General features: G+C 37.8%; 1 protein-coding gene across 1 annotated transcript; it reads right to left on the reverse strand.

Moving 5' to 3' along the window:
• Window positions 1-27,944, reverse strand: LOC139711759 (uncharacterized). Its single transcript, XM_071623614.1, has 8 exons — window positions 27,856-27,944; window positions 21,380-21,702; window positions 19,709-19,986; window positions 13,077-17,594; window positions 6,322-6,485; window positions 5,664-5,779; window positions 4,293-4,365; window positions 1-852 (listed from the first exon to the last, which is right to left on the reverse strand). Exons 2-8 carry the CDS (start codon window positions 21,445-21,447, stop codon window positions 784-786), a joined length of 5,286 nt encoding a protein of 1,761 aa, XP_071479715.1. The 5' UTR covers window positions 21,448-21,702; window positions 27,856-27,944; the 3' UTR covers window positions 1-783.
• Window positions 27,945-27,997: the final 53 nt, after the last annotated feature.

Genomic DNA, 27,997 nt, shown 5'->3' on the forward strand with positions numbered 1-27,997 from the left:
ATTTGATTCATGGCTTCCATTCAAATTCAAAAAATATATTAAAAATAATGATTAGTCAGATAAATTAGGATCTGAGATTGGGGATTTCAAGATTTTCCATACAATCTATACATCAAGTTATGAGCTAATGATATCATCAATTCACTCATTTGCATATTCATTGTGACTGTCCAAGAACTGTTCTGTGAAATTTCACAATTTCATAGCTTCCTTTAATCTTTATCCAATTCTGATCAAATTTTCAATGTTGCGCTTACAAAATTTCACTCTTTCCTATCAGACTATATTCAGACTATATTAAATGTTAAACTGGTCCAGAATTTCCCTTTTAATAACAAAAGGGCCTAAAGTTCAACTCTAGTTAGGGAGTAGAGATTTCTGGACTGCTCACATTGTCCCTCTTGACGCAGGTATACAAATGGGTACATGGCAATGCTGGGAAACTTTTGGAAATGATACTCAAAGGGCCCTCAAGAACGGCAATGCTTACACTGATGAGGTTAGTGACAGTAAAATAACATCACATCAATGTGCCACTATTGATTGCTCATCAATACAACTGTAAAAACTCAATTGCCCCATGGAAGATGCAAAAACTGATTCACAGACGAACGTCGTAAGTCTGTGCCGTAAAATCTCCACCTCCAATCACACACTCAAGGGACAATTCACACAGAGAGAGCCACGGTGAGAAATGATTGTCTGAATCAGACGGGTAAGGCCATAAAGAGACAAAGAAGACTTTAAATACAAAACAAAAACAAGACAAAAAAAGGTTTGGCCTCATCTCATCTTCTGCCGTTTCAGCCTTGGGCGACCCCTTGCACCACCTTTCCTCTTCTTTTCGTTGGCCTGCAACACACAAGAAGAGTACAAAAGTGATACCTTTAGTACACCTGCAGGTCATGCTAGTTCACTACATAAGCAGTGAAGGGAATTGCTAAAATTTCTCTTAGGGTCTATTTATCTAAAAATTAAGAGTTTGAATGAATGAATGAATAGAGCAAAATAAAACCTAGCCCATCATAACTCACCTGTTGCATAACGAGGAATGTAATCACTATCATTAAGTTATCATTTAAAATATCCCATATTTTCTTGTTGTTTTCTGTCTGTTAGTAGTTTTAAGATGAGAATTGAATTTGCAATCAAACCCTTCAAATATTCTGAGGCATAATAACTGTTCCAAACATGTTTGAGGCAATTTATTTTTATTTTGTATATTCTATTTTTTTTTGGCGATAGATAAATGCAAAAATGTTTTCATTCATGGTTGAAAATGCTGACTCGAAATGCCAATTAGAGGGCAGTTTAAAAAGCATTTGAGCCTCAAATTCTTTCTTGGAAGTTGATAAATGCAAAGCCATTTTGAAACATATTTATATCGCTTGCCTTAGCTGACTTCTACCTCCCAGGTCGAATGCAGCTGTGCGGGGACAACTCCAGAATCACGATTATATGATATTCAGCTAAACGCAGCACCCAAAGAAACAAGTTTCGAACCACATTCGTATTTCACGCCTTCGAAACACATTTTGAAACGTGATCCTATCTTACTAGTTTGACAAATACAGCCTTAGCTTGCTACCAAAGCATTCATTTCCCCTACTGAAACCAGTTGAAGGTCATTCAAGAAGAGGAAGCATGCACTGATGGCACCCACAAATGATACTTGTACATGTTTCATTTGATATCTCTACATGTCTCCTTCTGACAGTTAGTTTGGTTTTCACTTTCAACTTTACAATGACATCATGGACACACTACTACATCGGTGATGTGCATTTGAATGGGCAAAGTCTGTGGCCTATTGAAAGGCATCAGCAACGCACACTCCTCTGCAAAACCTTTTCATATACATTTCATAAAAAGAGAGAATCTATCAAGTACAAGGAAACCGCAAAAGTCCTGATATCTCTTTTAAAGGAAACATAATTGTGTATTACTTAGATTGTCTGTAATTTTATTTCTTGTCTATCAACTGAATTTCAAGAACAGCAACAGAGAAATGCACCATTCTCCACTGACCTGAAGGAGTGATTAATGTTCATGCCATGAACAAAATTGTACCAACAAAATACCAGCTTCTATTCCTGTAAATTTAGTCATGACAGATTTATACTATGTACCAGGTGGTTAAACATTGGCTGCTAAATTACGAAATGATGCCATGCCTATGTGGCAATTAGTCATCATATAACTATGGAAGGCCCTAAAGATATTAGGTTCTAGGTAAATGCAGGTATTGGAAGCCAGCAAGTTGTTGAATCATAACTGGAAAATCTTCAAATCCAACAAATCAAGAAATATTTAGATAAGTGAATTGGGGAGCTCCTAAAAGTGTTGGTTGGAGAGTTAAGTCGAGTGCATGATCACCACATACAAATAGTCATTAGAGGTATTCGGTATAGTTTGGTGAACTTGGTAGGCTCAGCATTTATATTGCATTGAATGATTTAATCGCACTTACATTCAGTAAGAGCTGGTACTTAGAGGACACATCAAGGTGCCTACTTCTTCTTCTTCAAAAAAAAAAAATCACACCCAACCCCCTTTTTGCAGGTGCGGAGCCTAGGTGCTGGCGACATTTAAATTCTTGTTGTAAAAATTACATTTATTGGTCACTGAATCATATCTCACAATAAGACTAGTTTAAATGTCGCTATGGCGACTGGTATGCCTCCGTCATAATGCATTGTTCTCCTAGTAGGTCTATAGTACAACGTCTTGACAATGTGTGATGACAGTTTAACAATACCTATTGGCAAAATATTAAAATGACAATATTTGTCTGTCACATATGTGTTGAATGCTCACTTTCCTTGAACTAGGTTTAATAGGATGAATGGCCATATTGTCTAACAATGCAGGTATTTAGGGATTTGAGGATTTTTACTTGACTTTTGACCCTTTCATAAATTTAAGGAAAAAGTGAAATGCAGCACTTTCATTTGACCTTTGACCTTATGGCAAGGTACTTCCAAGAAAATCTCTAATGGGTAATACTTGCACACACTAAGTTTAAAGAAAAATCCTGCAGGCATTGCATAGATATAAGGGAAATAGTGAAATTTTGAGGAGTTGACCTTGACCTTTGACCTTTGACCCATGACCCCTACATGCCCTACATGATCACTGCCGGTCAGTGCATGCATATGTACTAAGTTCCCTGACGATACCTTGAACCATTTGTGAGATATGGAGAAAAAAGTGAAATTTTAACATTTTCACTTGACCTTTGACCTCACGACACAAAACTCTCTCTGGAGAATCTCTATTTTGTATTTCATGTATACACCAAGTTTCAAGAAAATACCTTCAGGCATTGCATAGATATGGGAGAAATAGTGAAATTTTGTGCATTTGATCTTGACCTTTTGACCTTTGACCTTGAGCATGTGTGCCCAAAAGTTGGTAGTCACAACTTCACCTACTCATACATATACATGACAAGTTTCATTAGGATACCTCAAACGGTTTTTCAGTTACGCTGTCTACAATATTGATTACGGACGGGAGGACGGACAGATGGACGGACAACCCGAAAACATATTGCCTCCGGCGACACTTTGTGGCAGAGGCATAAAAAATATGATTGAACTGAAATACACAGCTTTTTGATCATACAGTGATTATGTTTTACATCTTATTTACAGAGAACCTTTAATGTTTCTTACATAATTTCTTGTACTCTCAACTTCATTCCACAAGGTATCACCACCATGCCAGAAATTTCAATTTTACACTTTCTCTGGCTTTTGAGTTAGAAACAAAAATACACAAATACACAAAACTTCTCTGCGTTTTCTCATACAGGGAATGCATACTTTCCATCATTCCATGATTTATAAACACTAGCTTTTTTGTCGTTCATATTTGCAAACACTAAATTTCAACTACATTTTTGCCTATTTATCTGCAGGCAACTCTAGTTATAATAAAGTCCTGCCAGGACAGGCAGCTTTCTTTCATTATATCAAAATTTCATGATAGCCAAACAAACAAATTGTATGTAGATGTATACTATCATTGATAATTTTACAACCTTATATTTTTTCTTCATTGTACCTGAAATTTCATTATAAACGTGTTCATTGAACTGCTCTTACAGTCTCTACCCCCAATGAGATGATGCATAATATATCGGTTCCAATATCCAGAGCATCATTGACACTTCTCATACACATACACACAAAACAACTACATGCTTTGATATACAAAATATACATGCATCCATACACACATACATACACACAAATGGGACCTTGAATGAAAGTTTACAGCATACACACCTCTGCCTTTTTGTCTAACTCCATCATGGCTTCTTGAATGGCAGCCTCCAAGCTACTAGTCAGCGTTCGGTATCTGTTATCAAAGAAGAAAAAAGACATAAATCTACCCGTTATATTTCACAGAAGAAATCAATTACTAACTCCATTTTTTAAAATGCACTCAATTATAATTTCATGAAAGCAAATTATTTCTCTGTATTGTTTTGTCACAGGTTTACCACACACAATGTACTTAGTCCTCAATAGGTTGCTTAAAATTGCTTAAAATAAATTAGAACTGTTTGCAAATCATGGCAAACATCACATTTAGCCATTTTGTGTGGAGAGGCAAGTGAGTTATCGCTAAATTTTTGTAATTAGTTAACCTTTGATAAATATGTAACTGCTTTTGGTAAAAATGAAAAACTGTGCAACTTCATTACAGCTAGGACAATGATCAACTCCATTCAGAATGCACTGACAAAGCATGCAGAAACATGAATCCAAAGATTACTGTATACGCCAAATATTTTGCCAGATCTCTATTTTTGTGAATTTTGCTAGTCAGGTGCTTTTCACAAATTTAAAGACACACAAAAATATTGAGTCTGATCCTAATGTGCATGCTTTATTTCTCCATTCAGTACTGTACTCCAAGAATGTGAATTTAACCACTCGCAAAAAAACGTCAGGAAGTCCGGATTCGCGAAAAATTAGATTCACTAAATATATGGCATATACAGTATCTTGCATGAATCCTGCATGATTCACAAGTCATACGGATGTTATTCATGATTGGACATGTAAAATGGACTTCATGATGCCCCCTCTGTTTTTAGCCTTTTTTTCCAACAGATGTAACCTTACACATTCAGAGCAGTGTTTCTTTCTGGCTACACCAATGTTTCAGCTTCAAAACATGTAAGAAGATACATAAGTATATCACTCAAGTTTTATGTGCTTTGTACTTAATACAAACCTGTTCCCTGTAAAGTAGCACATTCCCTGTAACACATTCCCTGGCCCCATCCCCCTGTATACAACCTTCACATCATTTTGTCCCCGAATTCAAACCTTTTTCCACTGACAAAACAGATTTTCCCTGTGGTATTCACGAGAATGTTCTATCTCATTCAGAGGTACTTGAATGGCAGTGATGTGTTTATTGTCATGTCACTAATGCGCTGTCCCATTCCAATGACAATCCATGGTCGCGAGTGACTAAATGTGGCCCTTGTCAGAGATGTGAACACGATAGAAGGGAACTATACCATGACACAACACAGGGGATTGATGAAGGGGGGGGGGGGGTGGGGAGGAAGGGGGAGGGGTGGCATTAGGAGTCTGACCTACATAGAGAGTAACAAAAGAGGATCGTTAAGCCCCCTTTACCTCGTTCTATGCCTAGTCCTCGCTTTGTGGTGTGCCTCAAGGCCCTCGGTGAGAGTCTTGAGCTTGTCTGGCTCTACCTGGGTAAAGGAATGGTCCCCAAACCACATCACCCACACCTGCACAGAATGAAAAAAAAATAAAGAAGATAGCAATGGAGCTCAATCAGATACAAGATGGGGCACATTCAAAGGGTGAAAAGAGAATCCTATACAAGACAGTATTCATACTCAGGACACCGTTTTATGAAAGTTGTCAGCCCTGACAAGTTGTCAGTCTCTGACAATTACCATAGTAACTAACAGTCAGTGAGCAGAGCTTCTCAGCCAATCAAAACTACGGATTTGACTGAAATTGTCACAGACTAATAACTTATCAGGGCTGACAACTTTCATGAAACAGTGTCCAGTTCTTACTTTATATAGACCATGTGAGATATATGAATTATATACATTTGTTGAGATAACATTCCAACAAGTTAATTGTACCTGACAAGTACTCAATAAGTGTTATTAACTTGGAATAACAGCACCATACAGAGGAGAAATACTGAGATCAAGATTACAGACACGGTCCCACAAAATGACTTCTGTGTTAGCATTCTAAACGAGCATCTTCTGAGTAGATTGAACTTGAAGAATGCACAAGCAATGTCACTCACCTTGCCTTCCTCTTTCTTCTTCTGACCCTTGACCTCCGTCTCACTAACGAGCTTGCCCGGCCAGGACGAGTATCCGCGGATTTGCCCCCAAACTAGATCACCCGTTTCAAACTGCCTCTTGTAGGAAGTCTGATCTTTGTGCTCTGGAGAGCAAGAAGCTTCATCTAAAAAGGGGGAAAAAAACAAACAAACAACAAGGGCAATTACAAAAACAAAACTAAAATGCCAGGAATCACAACTGATAACTGAACGGACAAAAAAAAAAAAGTCTCGAAACCCACATACGCTCCATCACGATGGCATCTGACTGATCTGCATTGTTTGTGGGGCTAAATACAAGATTATCCATGGACAAAGCAGCCTATGTGTATTAAAACCAAAGCAGAGGAGATGGCTATAAACCACACTTCTCTCTCTTTCTGCCTATTTCATGAAAACTAGGCTCAATCTACTCTGAAGATTCATGCCTGTATTACCTCATCATGTTTGTTTGCTACCCCGTAGTACATTGGTGGCAGATTCATTGTAAGTTTAAAATGTATAAGGTTACCAGCTCACATTTTATAACTTATTTTGAAGTACTACATCTGTTTGTTGTTTTTTTCCAAATCTGCAAATAGCATAATAGTGCCTTTAATGCAAATACATTGTACAGATATTATTCTTTAACAGCTTGACATCAAAAGAGGGAAAAAGAGAAGCTACACAGAGTGGGTGTGTGTGTATGTGCACGTGTGTGTGTGTGTGTGTGTGTGTGTGTGTGTGTGAGTGTGTTGTGTGAGAGTGGCTAAAAAATGGAGCACATCCCTGTATCATGTACAGAGTGAAAGTTTCACCACTGACACACTCTGCAGTTAATTTTCTCATGACGAAAAAAAAGGATCAAAATCCTCTGTTCTCACTAGCAAACAATGATTTTATCTATCTTGGCCTATAATATACCAATGTATTTTACTCTGGAATATAATATTTAAATTACACCACCATCTTTATTTGACCAGTTTCCGAGATGCATTCCTATTTACACACACACAATCACCATTGTCAGTACTCAAATTTGTTTCAAATAAAACACAGAAAGTGTGCAATGAGAGACTAGAAATCTCTATGATCTGTTTTTGCCCTTAAAAAGGAAGTTTGGAGAATAAGTTATGAAAACAGAATCTTTGAATTTTTCACAACCTGCACAACCTCTATCACATAGACATACAGAGAATCTGTTTCAGTTGACTGGAGTAATTACTACATATATTTATATACATTGTATCTAGATATAGATATATGGATATAACAGATATTATATAGTGTCTACTTCAATTCTAATTGTATGAATTCAATAGAATGACAGGGGCTGGCATGAGACAATGTGATGGACACAGGATGGGAATGATGAAAAACCTGGATTCCAGGTCTAAAAGAATTAGGGTGCGTTTATAAAATTTTTCTTCTGGCCAGAAACAGTGTTTTGAAACACTGTTTCTGGCCAAACAGTGATTCTAGCTCGAAAAAAATTCTTATAAACGCTCGCCGTGATTTGAAACAGTGTTTTGAAACACTGATTCAAATCGCACAAAATATTGTGTTTCAAAACAGTGTTTCTGTAGAATCAGTGTTTCAAAAATCTTATAAACGCAACCGCGATCGCAAACACTGTTTATAATGACGTCACAATGCCTTGCGCACATCCTGTTTGATCTTTTGCCGAGGAAAAACTGCGCAGAGTGAGTTGCGCAATGGCACAGTCCAGTGCCTGAGTGAGAGCCCCAACACGCTCGGAGAAAAAATCTTATAAACGCTCTCCTGACGAAAGTGTGATTTGAAACAGTGTTTCAAAACAGTGTTTCAAAACAGTGATTCTAGGCATGCAAAATCTTATAAACGCACCCTTAGTCATCTGATTCCTAACAGACTGCTATTAACTGTTAATGGAATGCCCAGGAGTAAAAAAAAGTGAACCTACAGTATTATTACTAAGCTATCAAAAATAGCAGGACATGAAAGCAAGATAGTCAATTTTCGCCAAGCTGGTCATGGTATGCTTCACTGGTCAGTCAACTAGCTATTTCATTGCCTACATGTGACCTTCAATAAGTCCTTAAAATGATCACAAAAAGTTGATTTAAGGTACAATGTGGAATCAAACTGAGGTTTGCTTGTACTACACATGCAAAGATAAAGGCAACAAATAACTTACATTACTTTTAAATTTGTAGTGGCAACCTTCTTAAAGTGTCTTTGACATTATACAGGTTGTACATAATACATTACCAATGGGATTGACAGAAATTAGGGCACACACGACAAAAAAAAAAACAAAAAAAAAACTGCGCAAGTGCACATTTATAACCAAAATGAAATCTCACTTCAGCAATACCATATAATGGCAAAACTTTTAGTGCATAGAAGCACGGTACGAGCTGAAATTTTTGCATAATATTTTCACGAACTGCTACATGTCGGTCACTTTAGCGTGTTGTTAATGTAGCAGTCGCGAGGGACTAGTGACCATTACTTCACCTTTCACAAAAAGAATAGAGGGACTAACAAAAGACAATCCTAATATTGAAAGTTTTTACTTGACAAGTCCCCGTTCATAAACAAGTAGTGTGTTTGGCATTTTAAGTTCTGTACTCGTATATGCCCAAGAATTTGTCGCTTCATGGCCCACACAGCACGCTCCAGCTACAGCAACATACTACATTGCAGTTCCCTGCAATCCAGGGGGGGGGGGGGGGGGGGGAGGGAGGGTTGAGAAATAATATTTTGCACATTGCTGTTTTCGTGCATTTTCATAACCAGACATAGTTCTTTTAAAGAAAGATTCTATAAATGTAAACTTGATTGCTCATTCATGACATAAAAATCAATTCAGCATCTTAACCCAACATGAGAGCTTTACAAGATACATCCAATAATATTTGGCTGAAAAACAACTTGGCTGATATCTCTTTACATAATATCTTACAAGAAAACTGCATCCCAGAAAGAAAATTGTGACAAATAAAGGCAGAAAAGAAACACAAAAGACAGATGGAATTTTGGAAATAGAAGAAAGAAAACTACACATACTGTACATAAATGACGGTTGATACAATGAAAGGAATTACATGTAAATTGCAGATAATTCCTTGCTTGACAAATTGTCACTACTTATGAAGGTTACTTAATTTCTTTGAATGACACATAGTAACCTTCATAATTCTGCTCAAGATATATTTTAGTCCCTTTACTGTCAGACACTACAGTGACAAGTGGATGAAGTCATTTAATCAAATTTACCACAAATTATAATTTAGTGGGGGAGGAATACACAGATGTTACACTCACAGTGAATAGGCATTTGAGGCATCACTACAGTGCCTTGTCAAATCAAACACAAAATTTTCCTGACATTTAAATTTCAACATCTTGCGTCACATACTAACTGTGCATTTCACAATCATTCAACAGATATGTTTCTTCTTTCTAATTTGTCAGGGAAAAGATTTTTCAGGATATGACTTCATGATCCTAAAAACAGAACTTTGGCAACCACTGTAACAGCATAGTTTCCAGAACACTTGTCAGAGAAGCAGCACGGCAAAAATGGCTGCCACACTTTGCATGACAAGAAATGGCTCACTTGGCATTGAATTCCAGTTAAAGGCATGTCAAAGGAAATTGTTCATCAGGCTGTCCCTAATCTAATTTTTGCACATCAGCTCAGAAGACAGGTAAAGATGGGAGAGAGAGAGAATTTTTCCTCACATCTCCTGGAACAATTTGCAAATTGCTTATATGTACAGTCATTGGTCGATTGGCCAACAAATTGAGGAAAAAAAGAGGATAGACACGTAAAGCTGCAAGAGAGAGAGAGAGAGAGAGAGAAAACAAAAATTTCCTCATATCTCCTGGAAGAATTTGCAAATTAGTACAATCATTGGTTGAATGTCTAATGAAATGAGAAAAAAAACACACTGAAAATAAAGGATCTCCAGTAACACAGCTCCTGGTATATGAAACTATTTAAAACAGACTTTTTAACAGCTTGTTTAAAATGAAGGGTATTCTTTTATTTTGTACAATGTATTAAGCTTAAAACAGGGTGGAAAAGGAAAAGAAAGTTGTATTCATCAATTTTTCTTTTTTTTTTCAAATGAAGCTGCTAATATTTTCTCTTGTATATTTCAAGTACAGACACCATGGGACTGGGTGCCTCTTACACATGGAACTTTCTTTTTTTAAACTCATCTCTCAGTTGTTGAATTGATTCACTTTAAATAACCTTTTTTTTTTCCAATAATATCTCTGATATCAAAATACAACACTACCTCTTATCAATATAAGATTGCGAAAAGAATACTAAAATGGATGGTTAATACAAATAAAAGATAACCCAAATGATACACAGGAAAGGTTCCACTCTCACAGCACATAGTTTTCTTCATAATCTGTCTGCCCATCATTCAATAGTCATGTACTGCATTCATACAACATCTACAGTGTCAGTGTACAATGATTCTTGCTGTCTAATTGATTGACTACTCATGATGTGATATTTGCTGAACATATCATTGTATACTATTGCTGTTGAGCGTGCAATATTTGCCTCCTGAGAAGTTTTGGGTATTGCACACTGATATCACCCTTTAACCTGTAGGCCTACATCTATGATATGCTCTTCATCAACCCATCCTTTTGCACCATTACACTCAATTAAAACTACAATAATGATAATGTACATACTTTTGCAGTATGCACTTAAAGAGGAATTCCAGTCCAGTAATAACTTACTCTGATAAGAGAGAGAAAAATACAACAAAAAGTACAACAGAAAAAAAAAACGCCCAAAATTGGATAAAAATTAGGGCAGTTATGCAATTGTGAAGTTTTGCTAATATCCGCTAAACAGTTCTTGTAAAGCTGATATGAATATGCAAGTGAATGACCTGAAGATGACATCATCTCACAATTTTCCATTGATTGTGTACAAAAAATGACAAAATTCAATGTTTCTGTTATCAATTGTAAAACATTATGTTATTCTTGATTGAATAACTCCAGAATAGTGATCACTTAGATATTTTGAGAATGGGGCATAATTGTGTTTGAATTTAAAAAAAAAATGGAAATTTCAACAAACTACATGGGAAATTGTAAGGGCATGGCATCATCACTTTACAATTTGCATTAAAGGCATAATTTACAATTTGCAGATGAAACAAAAACCCAGCATAAGTGCTTTAAAATAGCTCTAAAATGTCAGTTAGGGATAGAAACAACCACTGTAAAAATTTGAATCTGTATAATCGATGTTAAGCATTGTTAAATACACAAAATGTGAACAATAGTTATAATAAAAATGTTTCCAGACTAAACCGTCTACAGTTATGGTTTACTGAAAAAATACTGATATCTCCTTATATTTTAGGCTTTATTACAAAACTTTTATATGGTAGGATGTTTTGTGATACAACAGACCTACACATGTGCATTAAATGTGATATCTTGAACATTTCTAAAATCACTGTTCCCAAAGGTAAACAGGGCCTTTGATATTGACTAATCAAGAACTGTTTCCTGAAAAATTACTGAAACTTCAAAATATCACGACTTCCTTATTTTGAGGTTCTATGTTTGTTTGTTCATTTCCATCTGAGAAGATGGCTGGATAGCCCATATTCAGCTACGCTAAGCTGGTCTTCCATGGGGTCCAGTTGGATGTGAGGTGGGACCACTTCATCGGGTTAAACACCCTGCTCTTTGCGATGAATAAATGAAGCGGGATCTCTTACTGTACGTGCATGAGTTGTCACTCTCTCATATACGGGACCTCCATTTTCTGTCCTATCCGAGGGACAGAGTGTTTTGCCTCTTGCTAAAGGGGATAGTATGTTTACACAAAACATCGCTCAGTCCGGACTCGGGTTCGAACCCGGGTCCTTAGGATCGTGAGGCAGACGCGCTACCGACTGAGCCAACTCACCACCTTTATGCAATGCAATGTTAAAAATCCGCCCATAATCAGATTGCAACAAGATATATGGATGGATGTGTTGAAAAACCTATAGAAGAACATTTCAGTAGTGCACAGGTAATGATGCTGCAGAAATGGATATCATAGACAAATTCTTTATTGAAAGATTTTTTTTTCTAAATACGTTACGCTCTTCTACCAGAGGCGTTCAAAAGTACATCGACTAACCCATATTTAAGCAGGTGATGACTTTTGGGAACATACAGATTGATTGAAGCTCGGGATTTGAAATACTGTCTATAGGAGGTATCGTGCAAATCCCAACATTTATACTTAACCCAGTCCAGAGTCCAGAGTATACTCGGGCAAGCGTCTATGGGAAATGTGTGTTGTAGCAAAATCAAACCATCCTCAACGGGTTTAAAAAAAAAGAATCACTAAGGTTGCAAAGAGCAATCAGGGAGATTCTTGTGTGTCACTTCATTTGATCGGTCAAAATAATTCCAAAAGAATGGAAACTTTTAAATTAGGGAACCTGATCACATAATCAGGGAGTTAGATATATGTCAGTCTCTGAACATGAAGCCTCCTTCAATGGCATCCAAAGCCATTAAGTGGAACATTGTCTCTTTCGGAGCCATTCATCTGTACAACATAACATAATATCACATAACATGTAGGTGTCGAGAAGGAAGGGAGATAAGATTATGAATAGAAATAGAACCAAAAATAATCTTTAGAGAGATGAAGGTATCACCACCATTTTACAATCAGGAAAGTCATTAGGGCAGCAACTCACCTAAAATGCCATTATCACTGGGTTTGTCCAGAGTGCCATCACATTTGTCCAATGGTTTCTTGGTCATCTCCGATACTGGCACCACTTCCCGAATGTTGTTTAAAGACGAGTCCCTCAGCGCCATTCGACTTGCACCATCTCTCAATGACTCCTCCTTGCAATCTTTTTTCTGATCCCCCGACTTGGTTATCTTCTTGGCGCTTGCAATTGTCTTCGGCTCGCTGGCTTCTTGGTCCACTGTGGATTGCGCTACATCAGTTATGTTTGCTTCTCGTAAAAGATTTGGCACTGAACTCTTGGAAGGGACCACAGATCCGACACAAGATTCGTCACATGAATCCACTGGTGGATCACAATCTTGTTTCTCACAGTCAACTGTCTGGCTCGTATCACATTTGGAAGATTCATCAAAAACAGTGCTGTTGTCCTGATTAGGTGAGATGTTTTCAATTAAATTGACAGTTTCGTGGGATTGTGGCATAGAATCACTGTTTACAGGCTCCTCTTTTGCGCCTTTGTCACCACTGACACAACTAGTTTTAAGTTTGTTATCACAACCATTATTATTCTGACTTTCTGCTTCTACAGGACTTTCCTTACTGCAAAAAATATCCTTGCAGTCCCCACACCCATCCTTTGACACATCTAATGCTATCACTTGCTCACTCTGGTTGGAATTGTTAGAATTTACATTGCACTCTGTTTGGGACTCATCACATACCACTAGAGTTCTTTCACTCACTGTCTTAGATGAAGCGCTTGATGCTTCGACTGCACATGATTCCTCCGGTGCATCATCACAAATCGGTTCACACATTTCTTTGGTATCATGTATTTCCGTACACTCTGCTCCAACATTGGGCTCAGAATTTGTGCAGCTTTTAGGAGCTGTAAGACTATCACTTGCACTTCCTAATGGGGAGTCCCTCAAAACTTGATCACCACAGCTCTCATCTTGATCTCTGGTGATGGTACATGCCTCACCCGAAGTAGTACATTCCGCTTTTTCTTCCTGCTCAATGGGAGCCCTTGGGTAGCTTTCCATGACATGGTTTTCATTACCAGCTTGATTTTCAACAATACTTTCACCTATATTCAACATTTGAGCAGAATTCTGCTCACACATAGATGGTAGATTAATGTTAGAAACTTCAGTCATCTCACACACCATTTCCTTGTCCATGTCTCCCAAAACTGGAACACTACATAGTTCTGGATCCGATACCCGTTCAGCTGATAAATCTCCTGTATCATAATTGTCTTCTATCAGGATGTTTGTTGTACAAATTCCTGATGGATCATTTGTTCTATTGTCCTCTTGGTCTCCTTCTGTCTCTGGACACTTTTCAAAACCTTCAGTGCCAGGCTGGAAAGTTAATTGTCCTTCATCTGCACTGGATGGGTTGACCACTTCCTCAGATAATTGAGAATCCCCCACTTGAGACACATTAAAAACATTTAGTGTAGTATCTTCTTCTGTTATACCTGAACTACTTCTGCTCTCACTTATATTTGGATTATCAACATCAGTACCAAGTGCTTCATCATGCAGTAAAATGACAGTAGTCTGCATCTCCTCAGAGTCACCACAGGCTGCAGAGTCCATGGGCTGTTCTGTCATGGATAGAAGTGTTGTTGCAATCTCTTCCTCATATGAAGCTGGTCCAGTAAAAGAAGTCGGTTCAGATGAAGATAAAGACACACTGGCAGATGATTGATGGATGTCAGTATCACCATGAGAAACTGAACAGTCTGCTGCTTTATGAGATTCACTAATGGAGACTTGTGCAATTTCCCCATGTACATATCCTACTTGGAGGGGTAACTGATTTTGTAAACTGTCAACAGAAGTTGTACTTATTTGCACAATGTCAGCACTGGTCTCTTGCAAAACCGACGCCACAGAGGGACTCTCTTCTGGCTGCTCGTCAGCAGAGACATGTTCGAGGACAATCTGGGTCTCTTGCGAATGTTCCTGTGTCACATGTGCCTGTGAGTCTGGAAGAGCTGTAACTTTTCGATCTGGTGATGATACTGCCTTGCCCAGACATTGATTTACACCTTGATTACTTCTTTCCTCAACATCAGAAGTTTCCCCAGGAAGTGGTAATGACGGTTGCTGACCAGAGCTGTTGCTCTGCGGCAAAGACTTGGTTGATGATACTATTTGCGCCGTATCAATAACTGGTTGCAAAGCTTCAGCTGTTTCCGATGAGGATGTTATTGCTGACATTCTAGATGGTTCAGTGTTTTGCTGTGTATTGGGAGGAGGATCTCCTCCAGCACTATCAGGGTTAGTGGTAGCTCCCTGGCTAGAACTGCGCAGGTCAGCAAGCATATCTTTTACCTTCTTTGGCCCTGTGGACTTGATGTATTGTCTCTGCTGTTGGAGCTGAGGCAGCATGTTCCTCATCTGAGCCTCTTCAAGAGCACTTTGAACAATGACAGGAAGACTGTGGACATTTTGTTGCTCTATAGGAGGAACATGCATGTTGTGTCCTGGCATTGCATGTTGGTCAGCAAAAGGGGGCCGCATGAAACCAACTCCAGGTGGTCCTGCACCAAACCCATGAAACTGATTGGCTTGCATTGGATTGTTAAACTGAGGATTTGGGTGAGGGTTCATCATCATTTGTGTCATTGAGGATTGTGGAGCAGGGAAAGGCATCATTTGGGGCATTTGCTGTGGAAACAGACCTTCTTGTGGGGGAAGGCCGTCAAAAGATGCTGCTCTCTGGTTCTTGCCCTTCCTCTTTCTCTTCTTGGACCCACCTGGAGCAAGATCCATTTCCATTTCATGCACTGCAAGAGCAGGATTGTGCAGGCCTCCCCAAGGAACAGGTGGTTGTCCTACTGGGATAAACTCTGCCATGTTGGGCATCGGAGGTACCATTTGTCCCTGCATGACAGGCAATCTTGGAACACTGGGCATCATGTGATAACTTGCTGCAGACTGTTGTACACTGGGAGTTGGATTCTTTATCATAGCCAAGTAATACTCTTTATTCATTTGTGACCTCTCTTTTTCTGCATCAGATGGTTTGGCTTGTACAGTACTATCAGTTTTGGACTGGTTTTGTTGATCTTCAGGATGACAGATTTCATTTTGGTCAGCTGCAGTATCAGCAACCTCTGTTTTCTCGTCAGTCTTTTGATCACCCTGTTGGGAAGTCTCTGTTCTGACTTCACTCTCCATTTGAGACTGCTTCTCTAAGCTATTGACAGCACTTTCCAGACACTGAATAGAGGATTTAGATTGTGACTCTTGTAACTGTCCCTCAGTACAGCATAATCTCTTCCCATTCTGCAGAAGGTTCTGAAGTTCCACAGACTCACTAACTTGACTGTCTGATGATTTGTGATCTGCTGAGCCATCTCCTCGACTATTAGAATCATCACAGCCTTTGCCTGAAGAGTCGCCTACCCTCTGGTCATCAGGTTGGCTCTCTGATGCATTTTTCACAGATTCAACACTTTCTGCCAACTCTTGACTGGCGGATGCACAAGATGTAGTTGCACTGTGCTCATTCTCATTTGAGTTTGTTTTGGATTCACATACTTTTTCTTCCAGGGAATGAACACCTTCAGGAGGTTTTACTGGCAAGAGGTGTTGATTGGTTTGAAGGAAACTTTGATTCTGCTGGATGTGCAAAAATTTGGCCATTTCTTCTGGAGAAAGCTGTAGAAGCTGACTAGCTAGGTGTGGCATTTTGCTCAAAGCCTCCTGCTGCTGCCTATTAGCCAGCTGAGCCTTGGCAGCCACAGAAAGGAGGTTGCTGGCAGACATGGATCTTGTATCAGACTCACTCAAAACATGTTGAATGGGAGAACAGGTGGTTGGAACACTGAGCTGATCAGCACTTTGGGTCCTCTGTTTCTTTGATCTGCGAGCTGGAGGGCGCATTCGAGGAAATGTGGGACTTGTGGGCCCCGGGAGGAACATGGCAGCTTCATCACCATACATGCCAGGCATACACAAACGAGGGTTGTTCAGAAGAGCAGGATGTTGTGGATTTTCAAATGGGTTACGTGGAAGCATGACACCCTGTGGGTGACCAGGAATCATTGCTTGTGGACCTATCATTCTATTATGACTGAAGTCGCTGCCAACTGGAAACCTTTGATGAGGGAAGCATGCCATGGCTGGGTTGTTAAACCCTGACACCGCCATTCCTGGCATTCCCTGACGGGGATACTGCATCTGCTGATGCATGGGCATGTTCCCTGCAAAGAAGTCGTTCCTCTCAGACTGACTCCGTTGCTTACGCTGCTTTAGGTTTGTCCCAAATTGTTGGTGGAACTCATACAGCATACGCATCTGATGCTGCTGGGCTTCGATTGTGTTGCGCTGCATGTGAGCATCGAATGGTATGGAATCTATGTGGTGCATGGGGTTCATCTGGTTCATGTGAGGTACTGTTCCTGGATGTACTGAGTTGGGTAACATGTGGCCACTTGGGAAGGATGAAAACTGCATGTCACCAGGGAAGCGGGGTAAAAGTCTGGTTCCACCTTGACCTGCAACAATACGAGAAAGAGCCAAAACATGAATTACCAAATCACATACAAACATTGAGGTATCACATTTAGAACATTGCAAATCCAATCATATACCCAAACAACATTGTATGTATCATATGACGTTAACTCTCCTAACCTGTCCTCAATAACGATGTGCAGCTCTTGTCTGTATTTGTGCAAATATTCGAAGAACAAATGGAATTCTTCTTCATTTAGAAGTACTGAGCTGCATCTTCTGCTTAACAGCAAAAACTCAATGTCAATTAAAAAGTCAGAATTTTCTGCAAAAAAAAAATGAAATAATTCCTGACATCAACCTTTAAAGTTTCCCATAACAAGAAGTTAAGGTGGTATTTATGGATGCTTTGTTTCTGATCCACACTACATCTTGTTATAGCTTATCTCTACAAAATTTGTGGAATGAGATGCATAATTAAGTCATGTCTGTTATTTCTGACAAACTGTCACATAAGAAAAAAAAAAGAATTTTGCCTAGGCAAAGCATCTCGGGAACCACTCAAGTCATGTCATCATATATGTACCTTAAGCCTGTGAATAGTATTTTGGAAAGCATTAGAATGAAAGGTTCTAAAATAGCTCCTATGAGACCAAACTTGTCTTTAAAAAGGAATGAGGTATAGGTTCCCCCACGTGAACACATATCCCTGTAAGCACTCACTTCCTTTTAGAACTGATAGTAACTACAAATGTCACTATGGCAACTGGTATGCCTCCGCCACAATGCATGGTTCTCCTAATAGGTCTATAGTACAATGTCTTGACAATGGGTGATGACAGTTTCACATAACTGGCAAAATACTGAAATGACAGGTTTGTCACAAATGTGTTGAATGTTCACTTTCCTTGAACTAGGTTTGCTATATTGTCTAAGAGTGCAGGTACATGTATTTAGGGATTTAAGGAGTTTTACTTGACTTTTGACCCTTTTATAAGTTTATGCATTGAGTTATTTTCAAGGTATGAAGAAAAAGTGTAATTTCAGTATTAAATAGAAAAAAAATTTGCATTTCAGCCTGGCCTTTGACCCTTGACCTTTGACTCTATAACCCTAAAATTCCCAAGAGAATCACTGTCATCCCGGTAGAACATGCATACATATGTACTAAGTTTCATGATACCTTGAGTCACTTTCAAGATATGGAGGAAAAAGTGAAATATAGCACTTTCACTTGAGTTTTGACCCTTTGACCTTTGGGCAGATTTCCCAGAGAATCTCCATTACGTAATACAAATATATTAAGTTTCAAGAAAAATCCTCTAAGCATTGCATAAATGAGGGAAATAGCAAAATTTTGAGGAGCTGACCTTGACCTTTGACCTCTGACCTTCAACCCATGACCCCCAAATTCCCTAGATAATCCCTGCCAGTTAGTAGATGCATGTGTACCAAGTTTCATGAAGATACCTTGAACCATTTGCGAGATATGGACAAAAAAAAAGTGAAATTTCAATGCTTACACCTGACCTTTATTCTTTTGACCTCATGACCTGAAACTCTCTGGAGAATCTTTAATTGGTAGTACATGTATACACAAGTTTCAAGAGTGATACCTTCAGGCATTGCATAGATTAGATATGGGGGAAATAATGAAATTTTGAGCATTTGGCCTTGACCTTCTGACCTTTGACCTCTTGCCGATTTCACTAAAAAACTACTTAATTAATTGCCCCATTATATATCCTTTGACAAAGTTTGGTGAAATTTGCTTAATCCAGTCTTGATTTATCGCCTAAACAGATACAATTTCATGATTTGACCTTGACCTCTGAACTTTGGCCGAATTCACCCAAAATCTAATCAAATAATTGCCTTATCATACTTTATACTTTGACCAAGTTTGGTAAAATTCCACTCAATATTACTCTTAAAGTTCTCGCGTAAACAAATGGGGACAGATGTACAGACATACAGACGGATAACCCCAAAACATTATGCCTCCAGCACCCTTCCAGTGGAGGCATAAAAATGTAAGCATCAGCTGTACTAAGAATCCAGTCTATTGCTGCAGCAGTTTTGAAAAAAAAAAAAAGATTAAAAATTGACAAACAAAAGGGAAGAAAATGTGATAACATTGACCACTCCACCTTACCTGGTCTGTTTGGCACAGCCCCATCGCTGACCCGGGCAAACTCCACGCTTTCCAGCCATGTTGCCATGGCAACAACGTTGCGCTTGTGGTTGCACAGGTTGGTGAGGCCATTGTCGTTGGCTGCCTCCTCAGCCGTGCGAGACTTGCAGACCACAGAGGGGTTGAAGTCAAAGACCTTGTCAAGGATGATGGGACACTCCAGGCCACACTTGCACGTGCCATCAGTGCTCAGGTAGGTCTTCACCTCTTCTGGAGATTGCAGAAGCTGTCCGCTAGGACTGCCAATTTATAAACCAAGAGAAGAAACATGTGACAAGGGCATGCAACTCAAAACTTTCAGTCTTTCTTTTGTAAAACCTTTCCTTTTCTCTCTCTCTCTGGTTCTTGATCATGAAATCACTTCAGGCCACCACAAGAGCTTTCAAATGGGGTGAATACACTCAAAGATTTCTCAGAGATCATCTGTTCAGAATTTTGAACCGAAAATTCCTTGCCATGTAAATGCCAACATCCATGGCAGCTGACTTGCTTTGATCACTGCAGTTTATGCCTTCACCAGAGTTGCTAAAGTATTGAGAATATAAAAATTCATTTTAAAATAGCTTAGATATCCATAAAAAAGAGGTCCTTTTAGAAGGTGGGACCTACCTTTTATTAGGACAACTTTGTATCTTTTGGTTTTTGATGTCTCAGTGAAATCAAAACCCATTTCCATCAAATAACTTGAATTTCTCTTCAAATTATATCCTCTTTAATATTTCATTGGTGGCTTCTAATTACCTCCCAAAAAGTAAAAAATCTGAATCCCAAATCTCAACCAAAACTATACCATCCCTTTAACATCAATTATTATATTACATTTTGCTAAAACACATGGAATATTCTACAACTTTCTCACAATATTTCCAATTCTGTTATGACTTCTGCGATTCTGCTTCTGATATTACTCTACTTTGTAAAGTCAACTTGAAAAAAAAAAAGTGTAAAATTATACTCTGAGAAAACTGTTATTTCACATAAAGAAAAATATATGACTCCGTAGCTCATGGACTTTCTTTAATATGTCATTCAAAAATACCCCTTATTAAAAAAATAATAATAATAAATCTATCAAAAACAAGTGGTAGGAAGAGAACAGTCTCAGACTAAGACAATCTCTTTAGACACATACATGTTTGTTTTTACATAAAAAATGTTAAGCAAACATATATGTCTATATTACATATGTATGTATGTATGTATGTGTATATACACTGTATATAATAGTTCAAAAGCTTTGGTAAATTCAAAGTACCCAGGCAGTACATGTACATGTCATGGTCATAACGTCTACTTCATCCGCATATGTCCATAGAAATTTTAATATTTATTTTGTAATTTAGAATGTATACTTGATTGTTTATAAATCATCTCACATGATAGAGTTGACTGAACTTAAATGACTGAAAGAGTATTGAATAATGCACGCAGCAAATCACCCTGTTAATTTGTATCTGTCTTGGATCATGTTCAAACTTTCCCCTACAATAAAAGTAATGAAAGCAGTACATCTTGTACAGTGTAACTGTCTTTGACCAAAAGTACTTATTAAAGAAAGTATAAACCAGTCAGACATATGGAGTATATTGAGATAGATTATTAAGAAGGCATTTTATGACAACGATTACTTACCTCATGTACACAACTTTGCTCTCCACAACAGCTCTCTTCCAACCAACAGGAATCATGTTGGTCTCCATGACTTACATGCCAATGAAAGAACGACCACGCTACACTGTCCCCGCGGGACGCACTACAAGGCGGCTCTCGAGTCTGACGACTTGGCAGACGGCGACAAGTATTGGAGGCACAAAGCGAATCGCTCTGTGGCTGTCCTTGTTTGCAGTACGAGGAGAAGGGAGCAAGAAGCCTGCACCCATTGCTTATCTCCTTGACGACGGATGACAGCAAAATTGTCACTCGGTCATCTTTACCTGGCCTGCAGCCATTAAAGCCTGAAAGATGCAACAGAAATTACACAGAATATCCACAAATGGAATGACCAATGCCTCTGAAAGTAAAGTCATGTATGTAATTCTATGACGCTTAAACTATGACTGTTACTGTGATTTATTCAAGATTTTGGTAACTATCATGTCATGACTATGAATAGCCTATAGGATTGTAAAATTCTCCCCATATGCATGTCACTATTTTCACTGTTTTCATGAAAGAAGCATCATCCAAAGAAAAATATGTGTGAATAAAGTGAAACAAGCACATACAAGAGGCAGTGCAAATATGACCAATAACATATACAGGTAAGAATTATAGAATGCTACAAGGTCTTCCACTAAGAGTAGTCTCTTATTCATTCTCAGTTTGTTCAAAAATAGGTAAAGCATTATTTTTGAACATTTCAAAGTATGTCAGAGCAAAATGAAAATTTCCCATTGACATCTTAGTTGTTGCACAACAAGGAATATTCTTGAAGTTATGAATAAAGACATTCAATATTTCCTTATTTTCTTTGTTTTTCAGCAGGCTTAATTGCAAGTATTTGACATCACAACAAGACTGAAGTTACCTTGTTTTGCATTAAAACTCTTCATATTCACGACTAGATGTGGATGGCAAAATAGAAGCAAGTTTTTAACACAAAAAATTCATTTAGAACATATGAATATCAATTTCACAGTCTCTTATGTTTTCCAAATGAGTACTGAAAGACAATATTTAACAAGGATTGCATAAAATTCAACTCATACACATACAGCTGTACTTGCAAACATTTTCATTTACGGAGGAAATCCAGTCCAATAATAAGGTAGTCTGATAAAAAAGAATGAAATCTTACGAGTTCAACAGTAAAAATTTGACTGAACTTGGATAAAAAATGAGGAAGTTATGAAATTTTGAAGTTTTGCTAATTTATGCACAACAGTTCTCGTACAGTGGATATGAATATGCAAATGAGTGAGCTGACCATGTCATAACCTCACAATTTTCCATTGATCGTGTACAAAAAAAATGACGAAAATTCAATGTTTCTATCATTGAAGTCAGAAAGATGATGTTATTTCTGGTTGAATAACTTCAGAATAGTGATCAGTTTGATATATCAGGATTTGAGCCTTGGGCGTAATTGCGTTTGAATGAAAAACTGGAAATTTCACAATCTTATGTACAAACTATCTGGCAAGGTGTGAGGGAATGACATGCTCACTTTGCCATATGCATACTCATATTGACCATTCAAGAACTGTTTCCCAAAAAATTTGCGAAACTTCAAAATGTCATAACTTCCTTATTTTCCATCTGATTTTGATCAAAATTTTACCGTTGAACTCGTAATATTTTACTCTTTCCCATTAGACTAACTTATATTTGGACTGGATTTCCCCTTTAAGAAAGCGGTAGAATCCAGGCAACAGAGCAAGGCAAGTGAGTGGGGGGAGGGTCTGGGATGGCGGCTAGCCCCCATCCCAGGGAAGGGAAAATTTGACATTTGAGAAGTAGATAGTTGCATTTCAGGGTACTTACAATATGTAGAGGTCCTATGTTAATCATTATCAATTGATGAGACTAATCGCTAATTTAGACATTGCAGTCAATTTTGCAACAATGTACGACTAGAAATAAGATAACATGTCCTCATATATGACGTAGGACAACACATTACAATATGTTATGGATATTTTTCTAGGGGGCTAAAATGAATATGTTCAATATTGGTTTGGGTTTTTTTTTTTTTTTGGGGGGGGGGGGGTGGGGGTGTTGGACGGGGAGTTTCCCCCTCCCACAGGAAGGAGATTTTGCATTTTTAGAACTGAAAGTCACCAATGTGGTGCACACTTTTGTTAAGAATAATGCAAACTCTTTTGTTTGGGGGGGGGGGGGAGGGACATTAATAATATTTCTAATCCAAACATAAGAAAAAAGAATACCAAGGAAATGTGAATCACTACCCTTGTGGTGTCTGTCACCTCTTTTCTTTTCTTTTTTTGCATAGTGTGCATCTTCAATGTGCAGTATAAGACCATAATGGGTGGACAGAAGGGGGAGGGTTGTGGGACAGGGTATCCCCCTCCCACATGATATATGAAGAAGCTTATTGCATTTTTAGAAGCGAAATTCAACAACCTGGTGGAAGGTTTTGGTGGAATTTGAAGAAAATTTTCAATCAAAAAATCAGTCATTTCATCGACGAAATGGCCATTTGGCTGACGAAATGAATGATCTGACGAAATGACTGACTTCGTAACGAAATAGGCCATGCGACACTTGGTGCCCCATACAAAACTACGGTCTTTGTCCATGGTTTAAACCATGGACAAAGATAGTACCACCTTCCTGAATTCGGGCCTTTAAGTGCACACACATGCACAAATGAGTACTTGTACTCAAGCAAGGCTATGGCTCTGTCAAGGTAAAAATCCCAGCACTAAATCTGAATTATTCCAAACCAACAAATGAAAAAGATGTGCAGTTGAATACAAAACCTGCTTGACTATACTCTGATCAATTACTGTAAAATGAGAAATGTTCGCATGCATTCTAATTTCGCAAATTTCGCGAGCGCCAAGATTCGTGAAATTAAAATGCACGTGAAATTATTTATCTACACTATATGCATTGAACGCAAGTGGCAATTTGCAAAAAATTTCTCGAAACGAAAAAGGCCATCGGCTCCAATTCGCGAATATATCGTGTTTTACAGTAATTAATCACAAAGTGGACAACAGATGTGTATTGTTTGTGCTTGAGAGATTCAGCAAAAGAATATCTCCAAATCACTGGAAAACACAATGTCATGATTATTACATGGCAGTATGCAGCAACATTAGTACAACACATCAATGAAAGTTTGAGGAAAATCATGAAAACTACATATCTCATCAACTTGATACTGACATATGTTAAGGGTAGCAATTATTCCCCCTGCTTTCTGAAAGCGGTTAGTCAAGTGCTCTTTCATTATGCTAGAAAAGTGAATTTTCGTGGAATTCCCTTATATTTTCTTTATATTGTTGCCCACACATGACAACATAACCTCTAGTAGTCTCCTAATCCAGTTGTTCCAACACCAAAACTTTTTTAAAATTCATAACTTTTGCATCGATTGTCCGATTCTCCTCAAACTTTCACTGATGCGTTCTACTAATGTTGCTGCTTTCACTAAAACCACATCTCTCTTGGGTTTTGGCTTCCTTTAAGTTTAATATAATCATCATCATAATAGAATATGATCAGAAACATCACAACATATGATGTAGACTACTGTAACTGCCGAGAAGATTTTTATTTTAATGTGAGTTGTGAGTTTAAAACAATGTGATTTTTTTTAGGTCCCAAGCATAAAAATTTGAATTGTGTATTGTGCAGTCAAACATGATATACTCTGTGATAAGTCTGACACTGAATTTAGAATAATTATGTTTGTGGTCCCAAGCATAACAATTTGAATTGTGCAGTCATACATGAAGTACCTGTGATCAGTCTTACACTAAATTTAGAATATAATATGTCTGTGCACACATTATACAATTTGCAAATTAGGCCTACTGCACACAAAAACAGTCCAAGACATAAAAGTGTGAAGTTAATGCCGAATCAGACTCAAGATGACAGTTTTGCAGGTCCCACATATATGTACCTATGGGTTGTACGTGTACGTAGCCAAATATCAGTTAAAAATCTTATTTTGTATGAAGCATCAATGTAAGGGCTCACAAATCCCTGAACATACTGTACATGTTTAAAATCTTGAGTTTGTTTTTCATTGCATAGAGATGGGGAAACACGATAACAAAAATGTTATTGACAAATACTATCTTTTCAATTCAGCATCTTAAAAGAGCTGTTGAACTCTTGAATATGACTTGTTAAAACTTGAAAAACTTAAAATAAGTTCTATTCATTTGATCCTTGCTTCTTTTCTTCAACAGCACACCAAACTTGGTGACTGTTAGCATTCAATCTTTTCCTCTAAACATGACAATAAAATATTGTTCTAAGATGAGAGAGTAAGACATGACAAACATAATTCAATAATTTACAATAACATTGTGTAAATGCTAGCGTCATCACACAATTTCATTTCAGTATCACAATAATGAACACACAATTTCAAGGACAATATGATTGTTTGGCACATAGAAAAGGACAAAAAAATTCTTGAAAAGAACACAATTTGTCTGACAAAAGCAAAAAAATGAACAAACAAACAAGCAATCAAACAGAACTTCAATGGTTTAACACATTGGGGCTGATCTAATCATACAAATTAAGAAGTTCAGTTCCCATGTGTGTCAAATCAATTTATGAAATCTGCTTTGAGCCCAATGACTAAGACCTTCCCTAATATACATATTTCTTCAAACCTCTTGACTGAAACATTCAGCTTCCTCCATCAGGCTTATTTATCTAGAAATATTATAGTGATACTCACACAAATATCTGTAGCATGCAAATATTTTCTAGTGCACTCCCAACAAGAGGCCAGCTAATATTTCTCTTGACATAAATCCCATAAAAAGCCAAAATACATCAAAGCATCTCAGCATGTGATCAGTTGACAAAATAGTCATGCTTTTATACCCCAAAACCCCCTCAAACAAACAAAATAATTACATTTACAAAGTCCCGTAGACAGGCATACTAGTAGTTCAAATACTATTCTCATAGTCTCAGTGTGCTTCCAAGATCATCTCTCAACACTCAAATGTGGCACATGTTTGGAGGCATATCATTACTTGCAAAACAATATTCACTTTCCTCTCACTATCCAAACAGGAAAAAAAACAATCATAATATAATGTCCATATACATATCAATTTTACTGATTATCATAATAATAATAGGTATCATATGATATTCTTCTTCCTCAAAGAAATATAGACCATTTTGATATTCAACTCATGACATTTATTGGATATGTGACTCTTATAATATTATGTACACTCATGTCCCAATAACAATAGCTATTTCTCGTCTATACTCTTCTCCTTTTATCTTTTCTTTTTTTTTAGATCATAGCTTGCTCAAGTGATAAATGTGTAATTATTATTTTAATGCCTTAAGGGGCAAATTATTACTGGCTCTGCTCTGAACATACAGGATGATGTAAATGCATTAACTTGCATTACAGTGATTGACAGAAAGTATCATTATTAGTCCCGGCTGCCCAACCTGGTGCACCGAATAACTCTCCATTATGTTCTGATTTTGAATAATATAATATTGATATTTGTGATTGAAAGCTAAATAAATAATAATATCATTAATAACAATATTGTCATAGAACACTATCTACTTGGAAAATAGATTTATACATTTGTTATGTACAAATTCTATGATATTGTTACACTCTTATGGGGTTTATTAAAAATGTGGCCTAAGCGAGAGGGGTTACAAATTTACAATAACAGTAAGAGACTTTTATTCCTGATGATGTCCATTATAATAGTCACATATAATATGCATATATGTTCAGTCAATATTGTGATGATCATTCTATTCATTGTCGTATCTTACCTGACACATGAACATGCCACAGGCATTTTGCATTGCTCTCACTTACTCAAATAGTATGTTATAATAGCGTGACACACAAACTGAAATCTGTGATACTCCTCCTTTTTCCACAGACCTCATAGTAGAGAAATTCAGACTGAAGTAAATACATCCATATTACCTGAATACTTGACTGGAGTCCAGTCTACTAGCAAGCATTTATGTTTTAATATTGCTGACAGCAATGCTGAACAGAATTTTGCATGTCATTTTCCAGGTCATCTTACAAGCATAACAACCCTAACACCTACACTAACATCAGGATTGCCAATAAAAACATTATCTAGGTCTGCATGATCATGATGAAGGTTAAGACTGATGACAACATCACATACACTCGCACACACACCCTATATATCCTGCATGCATAGATCCACGCATTACATGTCAATTACGAGAATTCATGAATGCACTCTCGATAGAAATACGATCCATTATGATAACACCAATCAAATCAAATGAAACGGGGAAAGGTCAGCTCGTACGTAATTTCTACGTCTAGACATACTACCATGAAAGAGTGAACATATATTATATCTATTTGTATGAAACATTTATCATATGACACATATCGAAAATATTGGCGAGCTTACCGTCCATTCACTGCTGGTAAAATCGGTGCTGTTCCATTGCAGGATGTAATACTAGGCGCTCGCAGTGTAGTTCGCTCGCAGATCGCCCGTTCATCGCAAAGGTCACGTACTGCCCTATGCATACCCGACGGAGAGTGTCCCC

The sequence above is a fragment of the Diadema antillarum genome, unplaced genomic scaffold, assembly GCF_040938485.1.
Source record: "Diadema antillarum isolate AM-2024a unplaced genomic scaffold, OU_Dant_1.0 seq00001698_RagTag, whole genome shotgun sequence".
NCBI lineage: Eukaryota > Metazoa > Echinodermata > Echinoidea > Diadematoida > Diadematidae > Diadema > Diadema antillarum.

Coding starts and splice junctions, on each gene's coding strand:
- LOC139711759 (XM_071623614.1), bottom strand. CDS start 21,447: ATGGAGACCAACATGATTCCTGTTGGTTGGAAGAGAGCTGTTGTGGAG. Junction 17,595..19,708: donor GGCTGTGCCAAACAGACCAG/GTAAGGTGGAGT, acceptor GTATTGTTGCAG/GTCAAGGTGGAACCAGACTT. Junction 6,486..13,076: donor CAGTGATAATGGCATTTTAG/GTGAGTTGCTGC, acceptor CCCCCTTTTTAG/ATGAAGCTTCTTGCTCTCCA.